The sequence below is a fragment of the Schistocerca cancellata genome, chromosome 10, assembly GCF_023864275.1.
Source record: "Schistocerca cancellata isolate TAMUIC-IGC-003103 chromosome 10, iqSchCanc2.1, whole genome shotgun sequence".
Taxonomy (NCBI): Eukaryota; Metazoa; Arthropoda; class Insecta; order Orthoptera; family Acrididae; genus Schistocerca; species Schistocerca cancellata.
The window spans coordinates 215,171,495-215,183,535 of NC_064635.1; the positions used below are offsets into that span (position 1 = coordinate 215,171,495).

Sequence of the window (12,041 nt, forward strand, 5' to 3'; positions counted from 1 at the left end):
TTGGGGTATTGGGAGCTAAGTTTTGATTTTTATTTCTCGTCCGAGGAAGTGGCATTACAGTAGCCAAAGGTAAAACAGCGGCAGACATTCATGAGAGGATTAATAATGTGTACGGGGCAGCATATCTGTGGAAAGCCAGCGCTAGCACCCAGGAAAAGCCTTGAAAGGTCGCCGATTCCTGTCGGGAGAGGCTGAGGCTGCACACTTGGCAGTTACCGACTTATTCACGCATCGGAACACGGTGTTTTACCAAATGGGCATTCTCGACCTGGTGTGTCGGCTGGATGATTGCCTCAACGACTGTGCCGATTTTGCCTGACTGCCATACCGATTCTAAATTGCGTGCCTTCAAACGGAAACTTTTTGATCACCCCTTATTTGAACGCAGTACATTTAAAACACCAATATTGTTGACAAAACATCTGGTGCTGGCCATTATTTCTCAACTTGACTGTTGACAGTACCGAGAAACATCAGAATACGTGGCCAGCTGTGCTTCTGACTGCAGGTCGGTTGTTGCGAGCCTCCGTTACCTGTCGACCGATGGCGTGGTGGTGGTGGCTGCTGGTGCAGTTGGCGGCGTGGTGCTGCGCCATCTTGGTGGCGGTGCTGTGCTGGAAGTGGGCCACCAAGCCCCACGTGGACGCTCCGGGGCCGCCCACGCTGCCCATCATCGGGAACATCCTGGAGTTCCTCGAGATGCCGGTCACCCTCCGTAAGATGTTCGACCTCCACCGCCGCTACGGAGACTTGACGAGGTAAGCTGATGTCATCTGGTAGGTGCGTCGTCGGCCACAACGAAACGTGACGTCTAATCTCTGGAAATCAGTAGCATAATTTTGGGCGATACAATAATTTTCCGTAACTTGAGGCATTATAGTATTAATGAAGTGAACAATGATGTGAGACCTTAACTTTTCCCGGCGAACTGAATGTTCAAATAACTTACTGGTTTGCTGCCGGGTGACGTCGTCGAACACAGCCGGTATTTCGAGAGGTGCACACCCTGCCATTCCAGAGGCACAAATGCAAGGAAGAAGAATGATGCAAGGAAATTTAATACCTCGGTTCACAGGGGTAAACAAGGAAGACACCACACACAGAACAAGTGTCAACACAAACAAAGATAACCGACATCAGAAATATCGATAGCTACTATTAATCAACAGGTGAGGCAGCACTAATTCTGTCCCTCTGTTTTTTGATGAGAGACAGAGCCGGATTCCAAGCAGCATTTAAACAAAATCCAACATCTCTGTTAATAAGGTTGATTGATAGTTTGATTTCAATAGCTTCGTTAATAACACTGTCCCAATAGCTGGACGTGCAAGCCAGAATCTCCGTGTTGGTGTATTGCAGAACATTGCCTTGACACCGGTCATCCTATGGAATACAACAACACGGAGATTCTGGCTTGCACGTCCAGCTATTTGGATAGTGTTATTAAGAAAGCTGTTGAAATCAAACTATCAAGCAACCTTATTAACAGATATGGTGGATTTTGTTTAAATGCTGCTTGGAATCCGGCTCTGTCTCTCATCAAAAAACAGAGGGACAGAATTAGTGCTACCTCACGTGTTGATTAATACACTCCTGGAAATTGAAATAAGAACACCGTGAATTCATTGTCCCAGGAAGGGGAAACTTTATTGACACATTCCTGGGGTCAGATACATCACATGATCACACTGACAGAACCACAGGCACATAGACACAGGCAACAGAGCATGCACAATGTCGGCACTAGTACAGTGTATATCCACCTTTCGCAGCAATGCAGGCTGCTATTCTCCCATGGAGACGATCGTAGAGATGCTGGATGTAGTCCTGTGGAACGGCTTGCCATGCCATTTCCACCTGGCGCCTCAGTTGGACCAGCGTTCGTGCTGCTTGCCATGCCATTTCCACCTGGCGCCTCAGTTGGACCAGCGTTCGTGCTGGACGTGCAGACCGCGTGAGACGACGCTTCATCCAGTCCCAAACATGCTCAATGGGGGACAGATCCGGAGATCTTGCTGGCCAGGGTAGTTGACTTACACCTTCTAGAGCACGTTGGGTGGCACGGGATACATGCGGACGTGCATTGTCCTGTTGGAACAGCAAGTTCCCTTGCCGGTCTAGGAATGGTAGAACGATGGGTTCGATGACGGTTTGGATGTACCGTGCACTATTCAGTGTCCCCTCGACGATCACCAGTGGTGTACGGCCAGTGTATGAGATCGCTCCCCACACCATGATGCCGGGTGTTGGCCCTGTGTGCCTCGGTCGTATGCAGTCCTGATTGTGGCGCTCACCTGCACGGCGCCAAACACGCATACGACCATCATTGGCACCAAGGCAGAAACGACTGCGATGGAGCTCCGTATGCCACGGCAAACTGGCTGACACTGACGGCGGCGGTGCACAAATGCTGCGCAGCTAGCGCCATTCGACGGCCAACACCGCGGTTCCTGGTGTGTCCGCTGTGCCGTGCGTGTGATCATTGCTTGTACAGCCCTCTCGCAGTGTCCGGAGCAAGTATGGTGGGTCTGACACACCGGTGTCAATGTGTTCTTTTTTCCATTTCCAGGAGTGTAGTAGCTATCGATATTTCTGATGTTGGTTATCTTTGTTTGTGTTGACACTTGTTCTGTGTGTGGTGTCTTCCTTGTTTCTCCTCTGCGAACGGAGGTATTAAATTTCCTTGCACAATTCTTCTTCCTTGCATTTGTGCCTTGAGAATGGCAGGGTGTGCTCCTGTCGAAATACCGGCGGTGTTCGACGACGTCAACCGGCAGCAAACCAGTAAGTCATTTGAACAATGATTCTTTTCATACCTACAAATTAAAACTGGAGGCTGTCTTCCGGTCTGTAAAACAGAAAGCACCCTATAATGATACTGAAGTGGTTGAATGTGGAGTAGCCCCTCAAGGCTCTGTTCTGTTACATCAATTTTATTAACAACCTAAGCGGTCGTCCTAAAGGATTGAAGAACATTTCGAAAAATAGAGTTACAGATTAAGTACGCCGTCGAGGCCATTTTATGTCGACTATGCCAGTCTGTGCCCGGAACTGCGCTGCACTGGACCGTCTGTAACTACATGCTAATTAGTCGCATGTGTCCGACATCACACGGTATCCAGTGGTGTCCACTCACTGATGGTTAGATCCCACAGTGCTATGAACTTGTCAGGATGTTAACTGCTACAGTTCACCTGCTGTTAGAAATAGTCAAAGACACCTTGTATGTAGTTAACATTTGGTGATTCAGCTGCGCATTTGAAGAGTGATGGGTTGCCTGACTGCTCGTCAAATGAGGAATTTATGCGTGACGTGTAGCCCTGTAAACATGGCTACTGCTCTTTTTTTTTTTTTTTTTTTTTGAGTCATCAGTCTTCTGACTGGTTTGATATGGGCCCACCACGAATTCCTCTCCTGCTTTCCCGTACCAACATCTTCATCTCAGAGCAGCACTTGCAACCTACGTCCTCAACTATTTGCTGGATGTATTCCCCTACAGTTTTCGCCCTATACAGCTCCCTCTAGTACCGTGGAAGTCATTCCTTTATGGTTTAACAGATGTCTTATCATCCTGACTCTTCTCCTTGTCGGTGTTTTCCACATATTCCTTTCCTCTCAGGATCTTCACAGGACCTCCTCATTCCTTACCTTCTCAGTCCACCAGATTTTCAACATTCGTCTGTAGCACCACATGTTAGATCCTTCGGTTCTCTTCTGTTAGAGTTTCCCCACAGTCCATGTTTCACTACCATACAATGCTGTGCTCCAGACGTACATTCCCAGAAATTTCTTCCTCAAATTGACGCCCACGTTTGATACTACTTGACTTCTCTTGACCAGGAATGCCCTTTTTGCCAGTATTAGTCAACTTGTGATGTCCTTGCTCCTTTCATCATTGGTTATTTCACTGCCTAGGTAGCATAATTTCTAAATGGCTTCAAATGGCTTCAAATGGCTCTGAGCACTATGGGACTTAACTTCTGAGGGCATCAGTCCCCTAGAACTTAGAACTACTTAAACCTAACTAACCTAAGGACATTACACACATCCATGCCCGAGGCAGGATTCGAACCTGCGACCGTAGCAGTCGCGCGGTTCCAGACTGTAGCGCCTAGAACCGCTCGGCCACCACGGCCGGCCCATAATTTCTAAGCTTCATCTACTTTGTGACCATCAATCCGGATGTTAAGTGTCTCGCAGTTCACTTTTCTACTACTTCTCATTACTTTCGTCTTTCTTCCATTTATCGCATTCGGGAGGACGACGGTTCAATCCCGTCTCCGGCCATCCTGATTCAGGTTTCCCGTGATTTCCCTAAATCGCTTCAGGCAAATGCCGGGATGGTTCCTTTGAAAGGGCACGGCCGATTTCCTTCTCCATCCTTCCCTCACCTGAGCTTACGCTCCGTCTCTAATGACCTCGTTGTCGACGGGACGTTAAACACTAATCTCCTACTCCTCCTCCTCTTCCATTTACTCTCAGTCCACATTCTGTACTCATTAGATTGTTCATTCCTTTCACCCGTATATTATTCTTGTCAGCAACTTGGTTGCGTGAGCTGTTAAGCTGATTGTGGACAATTCTTGCACCTGTCAACTCTTGCAGTCTTCGGAACTGTGTCGATGATATTTTTCCGAAAGTCAGATGGTACGTCGCCAGACTCATACATCCTGCACGCCATTGTGAATAGTCATCTTGTTGCCACTTCCCCCAATGCCTTTAGAAATTCTGATGGAATTTCATCTAAGCCTTCCGCCTTATTTGGTCCTAAGTGCCCCCGGCCTGGGTGGCCGGGCGGTTCTAGGCGCTACAGTCTGCAACAGCGCGACCTCTACGGTCGCAGGTTCGAATCCTGCCTCGGGCATGGATGTGTGTGATGTCTTTAGGTTAGTTAGGTTTAAGTAGTCCTAAGTTCTAGGGGACTGATGACCTCAGCAGTTAAGTCCCATAGTGCTCAGAGCCATTTGAACCATTTTTTTGATCCTAAGTGCCCAAAAGCTCTCTTGAATTCCGATTCTAATACTGGATCCCCTATCTCCTCTAAATCGAGTCTTGTTTCTTCTTCTACCGCATCAGACAAACCTTCCCTCTCACAGAAGGGTTCAATGTACTCTTTCCACCTATCCGCTCTCTCCTCTGCTTTTAACAATGGAATTCCTGGTGTCCTCTTAGTGTTGCTACTCTTGATTTTAGTTTCACCTAAGGTTATTTTGACTTTCATGCACTTTCTATTTATTTCATTCCTCGCCTACTTGTATTTCTGTATCCCTGCATTTCCTGAACATTTTTGTACTTCCTTCTTTCATCGATCAACTGAAGTTATTTCCTCTGTTACCTATGGTTTCTCTGCAGTTGCCTTCTTTGCACCTATGTTTTTATTTCCAACTTCTGTGATGGAGCTTTTTAGAGGTGTCCATTCCCCTTCAACTGTACTACCTACTAGGCTACTCCTTAAGAAGTTCAAAAGTATTTCGCCGTTCCTAGCGCTTCCGTATCCCACTTCTTTGCGTATTGATTCTTTCTGACTAATCTATTAAACTTCAGCCAAACCTTCATCACTACTACATTGTGATCTGAGTCTGTATCTGCTCCTGGGTACGCCTTACGATCGGGTACCTGATTTCGGAATCCCTGTCTGACCACGATGTAATCTAATTGAAATCTTCGCGTATCACCCAAGTATACCTCCTCCTCTTGTGATTCTTGAACAGCGTATTCTCCCCTACTGACTGAAATTTATTACAGAGCTCAATTAGTCTTCCTCCTCTGTCATTCCTTGTCCCGAGCCGGTATTCTCCTTTAACCTTTTCTTCTACTCCTTCCCCTACAACTGCATTTCAGTCATCTCTCTCTTCACGTACTGTATTACTCGTTCAATATCCTCATATACTTTCTCTGTCCCTTGATCTTCAGCTTTTGGCCGTCGTAGGGATGGAAAAAAACGGACTGGTTAAAACCGATATGAGTTTTGAACAATGGGTATTTTTCGGTATGTGTTTGGTCTCGGCTATCATAGCTGTTTCATATTTTTGACTAATAACCGAGTAAAAAAAATGAAATATGAATTAGCCACATTAGTAGTGCTAAAATTGTTCGTTTTTAAATGAACCTTTTTTAAAAGGGAGTAATTTTTATTCGTAAAATTTACTTTGGTTTGAAATACTGCGTTGTTATACAAAACGGGAGAAGTTATTAGTGCTACTTGAACAACAATGCTGACAGAAACGAGCAACAAACGCGTGGCGTGAGAAGTGGCGGAGCGCTGCTGCTGCCCTCTCGTGGCGCGGCCCATGGTGCGCGTGCGCGTGCGGAGTGCAGGACACGTGCCCAGCTGGTCTACAGGGCAGTCAGTGTTGCCAATTTAGCGACTTTGTCGCTAGAAATGGCGACTATTGTCTTCGTCTTAGCGACAAAAAAAACTTTTTAGCGACAAAAATTATTTAGGGACTTATCTGGCGACTTTTGGAGTACTGACGACTTTTGAAGTACAAATCAAAACTATTTTGGTCCAGTATTTTCAGTAACAAAACTAAGATTTTAACTATAGAATGGGTACTACACTGACTTTGTTCTAGATTTACTAAGTTAAATTAAGTTCTTAGCAGATCATGTAGCACTGTACAGCATTTAGTAAACCTGATTGTCGGAATTGCCTACAGTGTAAGAAAACCTTGACTACAGAACAACTCATTATTCATTACCCACTAGCCTGTTATCGTCGATAGCGTATCGATCTATAATTCTTCAACTTTTGAACTCCCTTTATTTTTCGAATTGACAAAAAAAATACGTAATATTAAGTATAATAAATTACATTTCTGTCCAGCAATCTCTAATTTTTCGAAATGTTAACTCGCAGTCAAATTATTAACACATGCACAGTGGTAATGCAAGAACAATTCGGTGGGGGTATCTCAGACATTATTACGTTTTAAACAATGAACAGTAGGACTCATATCGATTTACCGAGTGAGTAGATTGTTTCATGACCTCTAGTTCGCCTGAGTTTTAATGTATTTTCAGTGATTATAAATTGGTGAAACTTATGTTGTGGTGGCTTACATAATGGATTTACCGCAGAAGAAGAAGAAGCAGTACGCTCAAAAATATCGGGATGCGTGGGAAGCAGAACCTGAATTCAATGGGTGGCTGAAACCAGTCGTTGGAGACTTATCCAAGACAAGATGTCAAGTATGTCCAACAGAGTTTTATGCTAAATTGTGTGATATTAAAAATCATTCTAAAATTATTAAACATAAACAAAAAATTGATTTTAAAAAAACACAAACCACCTTACCTGTGAAAATTGTTCCGAAAACTACAGTTAGAATAGCAAGCAGAGAGGAAGCCGCCCTTTCTTTAATTATTGCTGAATATTGTTCTATTTTAGCTGTAGATCATTTAGCAATACTGTGCAAGAAGGTGTTTTCCGGTGATAAAACATGCAATTACATCGTGCAAAGTGCACTAACATTATAACTGAAGTTTTGGCTCCATATTTTACACAATAATTGGTTGAAGATATAAGTGACCAAAAATGCAGTGTACTAATAGATGTATCCACAGATGTATCAATATCTAAAATGCTAGGTATCGTTATACGGTACTATAGTGTAAACAACCAAACCATTAGATCAGCATTTATCAAACTCGCTGTAGTAGAAACTGCAGATGCAAGAAACCTGGCTGCTGTTCTTGTGAATTCTTTGAAAGATCGCAAACTTCCAATCGCTAATATGGTAGGAATTGGCACAGATAATGCTTCTGCAATAGTTGGAATAAACAATGGGCTTTACGAACAACTCAAGAGAGAATATGGTTTGAAGCATTTGGTAGTGATCCGTTGCATTTGTCACTCTCTTCAGCTTGCAGTTTCGCACGCCTCAGTGAATACCAACTACAGTTCTGTCAGAGTATGAAACAGAAGAGTTATTCGATCTTCTGAGTGACGACGATGAATAGCTCACATACCGGTATGTATATATTTTGTAACCTAATTTGAATTCTTGATTTCTTTTGTTACAAATATAGTTGTATATTTCTAGTATATTTGACTACTGTGATTGAAACAACAATTTATGTGTTGCGTCAATTATGATAACATGTTTAATTAAATATTAGTGTATTTTATATGTATGTTGTTGCAAGCGATGCGTCATTTAATTAACACAATATAGCAATTAGGTATGAGACAATTTTTATTAATATTTCATTAACCCCCCCACTGGCTTATTGCACCATTCACAGCACGGAAATTTCAGTACACCCCTAGTAAAATCAGTTTTAGCGACTTTCTAGCGACTTTTGATATTGAATCTAGCGACTCGGGTTTTTTAGAGTTGGCAACACTGAGGGCAGTTCCTCGGGCACCAGCTGTACTGCAGACTGGCACAAATACCAGTTGCGAAACATTTCTACCAAGTGACATAGCAACCAAGTACAGTGCTTCGTTTGCTTCAAAAGATCAAACATTTGTCTGCCGTTTCTATGAAATCACGAAGAAGAGCAAGGAGGTTATTGTAACAGTAATACATTAAAAAACTAACAACAATTAGTTCACGGTATACAATAAAAAAAAAGTAGGTAGTCTGCTGGCTGTGTCTACATAGCATGCATGCCTTTATCTGCTCGCAGCCCTCGAAAACGGACACGTTAACATAAAAAACAGACTTCTCCAACTTCAGCTTTCACCCTTTAGCACTGATTTTTCGTAATGTTCAAACAGTGGTATGATGACCAATTACAACATTAATTTTGAACAGACTATGAAAAAATTAGAATCACTAGCGGGATGCTGGTGACTTTTTGTCGTATTTAACCACTCATCACTTTTCGAAAAAATGATCGAACGGTAGACGGAACAAGTTTACTTTTATTTCGCTATTTAATTTAATATTTTGATTCTATTTATTTTGAAACTGAGAGAGTCAAAAAATTTATTACAGAAAATAAAAGGAATAAAAACAATAAATAGATTTTTCAGAAATAGATTATTTTGAGTGGTTTTAACAGTCAGTCTGGCGTGAAGAAAAACCGATAGAAGCAGAAACCGGTTGTTTCAGCGAAAACCGTCAAACCCAGGCTGTTGCCGTCTCGGAAGACGGCAGCGTCTCCAGCATAGCGCGATGACGTACAGCGAGGTGACAAAAGTCACGGGGTAGGTAGGCTGTCTCCTGATATCGTGCAGAGTCTCCTTTTGCTTGGCTTACGAAGCATCCCCAACTCTCTTGTGGTTCCCACTCCACGTCGACGTCTGCTCGTAGATACGCATCGTCGGTAGGTATTCCGGCTTTACTTCCCGACGTGACAGCGACGACTCTCCGAAGAGGTGCGGGCCTCGTGTTTTGCTATTACTGCGAGTCTTGTAAATATCGCTTTTATTTAGTAATTTGCCCGGCTAAAACTCTCCCCTTTTATGATTAAGACAGCCTGCTGCACCTTTCGGAGGGAGTACGGACGTCAAAGAGTGAGAAAATGTCATATTAAGCAGTCCGTAAAACACGCAAAAGTTCACTTCAGTTAGCGTGTTTGTTAATGCCTACGTTTTCCGCTAGATGGTGCTGACTTAAAGCTGAATAGCTTTGGTGCACTGATTAGTACTAGGTAAATGAAATAAGTACAACACTCTAGTATTTCACTTTCACTCTATATTCAAGGATTAAGATGGTGATGGATGATGGTCTATTTAAAAGGTTCCTACCCTGGAGGAATCTAAATAGTCCTCAAATACCGATATGCACGCGCTCTACGTCCAGATTCGCAACTAACGGCACACGACACTTTCAAAAGTCCACAGCTTAATATTTGAATACTGGTACCTTTGAATTCACTCGTATCAGCATATAATTTGAGTTTCTGTCGTCTATATGTCCGTGAAGTTCCAATCTAGCAGTAAAGTCCTAATATCCCCTTAATACTGCGTTGCCACCAACAGTCAGAGATCGTACACTACATCACTTTTAATCTCCGTAATCAGTTTATCGTGAATCTTAACACGATAAAGTCCAATCTAATTATTGTCTCGCTGACTGACGCGGGTTCCCCGGCCTTTAACGAAACAATCAAGGAAAAAAAGGCGGCAATAATGACGATCAGGCCTTTTTATAAGTTTTTCATCACAAGAGTGTAACGTCTCTGCCTTCTCCATGACGGAGCTTCCGTGGCTTTGCTGTACTTACACGTTAAACTACTTGCTGATATACTATAATTTTGATCTGCAATTACCGCACTCTGATTCTACACTATTTTACCCTCTAAAAATTCTGCTCTTAATTTTAAATTATTCTTTCTGTAGCTTTTATCACTGTAAACTGAACCGAGGTGTTACACTTAGGGCAGCTACTACACATGGCATGGACTCTACAAGTCGTTGGAAAAAATATTGAGCCACACTGCCTGTATCATGAACCATGGACCTTGCCGTTGGTGGGGAGGCTTGCGTGCCTCAGCGATACAGATAGCCGTACCGTAGGTACAACCACAACGGAGGGTTATCTGCTGAGAGGCCAGACAAACGTGTGGTTCCTGAAGAGGGGCAGCAGCCTTTTCAGTAGTTGCAAGGGCAACAGTCTGGATGATTGACTGATCTGGCCTTGTAACAATAACCAAAACGGCCTTGCTGTGCTGGTACTGCGAACGGCTGAAAGCAAGGGGAAACTACGGCCGTAATTTTTCCCGAGGGCATGCAGCTTTACTGTATGATTAAATGATGATGGCGTCCTCTTGGGTAAAATATTCCGGAGGTAAAATAGTCCCCCATTCGGATCTCCGGGCGGGGACTACTCAAGAGGATGTCGTTATCAGGAGAAAGAAAACTGGCGTTCTACGGATCGGAGCGTGGAATGTCAGATCCCTTAATAGGGCAGGTAGGTTAGAAAATTTAAAAAGGGAAATGGATAGGTTAAAGTTAGATATAGTGGGAATTAGTGAAGTTCGGTGGCAGGAGGAACAAGACTTTTGGTCAGGTGATTACAGGGTTATAAATACAAAATCAAATAGGGGTAATGCAGGAGTAGGTTTAATAATGAATAAAAAAATAGGAGTGCGGGTTAGCTACTACAAACAGCATAGTGAACGCATTATTGTGGCCAAGATAGACACAAAGCCCATGCCTACTACAGTAGTACAAGTTTATATGCCAACTAGCTCTGCAGATGACGAAGAAATTGAAGAAATGTATGATGAAGTAAAAGAAATTATTCAGACAGTGAAGGGAGACGAAAATTTAATAGTCATTGGTGACTGGAATTCGAGTGTAGGAAAAGGGAGAGAAGGAAACGTAGTAGGTGAATATGGATTGGGGCTAAGAAATGAAAGAGGAAGCCGCCTGGTAGAATTTTGCACAGAGCAGAACTTAATCATAGCTAACACTTGGTTTAAGAATCATGATAGAAGATTGTATACATGGAAGAACCCTGGAGACACTAAAAGGTATCAAATAGATTATATAATGGTAAGACAGAGATTTAGGAACCAGGTTTTAAATTGTAAGACATTTCCAGGGGCAGATGTGGACTCTGACCACAATCTATTGGTTATGACCTGTAGATTAAAACTGAAGACTCTGCAAAAAGGTGGGAATTTAAGGAGATGGGACCTGGATAAACTGAAAGAACCAGAGGTTGTACAGAGTTTCAGGGAGAGCATAAGGGAACAATTGACAGGAATGGGGGAAAGAAATACAGTAGAAGAAGAATGGGTAGCTTTGAGGGATGAAGTAGTGAAGGCAGCAGAGGATCAAGTAGGTAAAAAGACGAGGGCTAGTAGAAATCCTTGGGTAACAGAAGAAATATTGAATTTAATTGATGAAAGGAGAAAATATAAAAATGCAGTAAATGAAGCAGGCAAAAAGGAATACAAACGTCTCAAAAATGAGATCGACAGGAAGTGCAAAATGGCTAAGCAGGGATGGCTAGAGGACAAATGTAAGGATGTAGAGGCGTATCTCACTAGGGGTAAGATAGATACTGCCTACAGGAAAATTAAAGAGACCTTTGGAGAAAAGAGAACCACTTGTATGAACATCAAGAGCTCAGATGGAA

The 12,041-nt window shown here is 43.1% G+C and overlaps 1 protein-coding gene across 1 annotated transcript in view; it reads left to right on the top strand.

Moving 5' to 3' along the window:
* Nucleotides 1–12,041, top strand: part of LOC126106464 (cytochrome P450 4C1-like) — a 191,635-nt gene that overhangs the window by 61,052 nt on the left and 118,542 nt on the right. The window contains exon 2 of the mRNA XM_049912748.1: nt 509–758. Within this exon, the coding sequence (XP_049768705.1) occupies nt 544–758 (215 nt within the window). The 5' untranslated portion in view covers nt 509–543. The remainder of the gene's footprint in view (nt 1–508; nt 759–12,041) is intronic.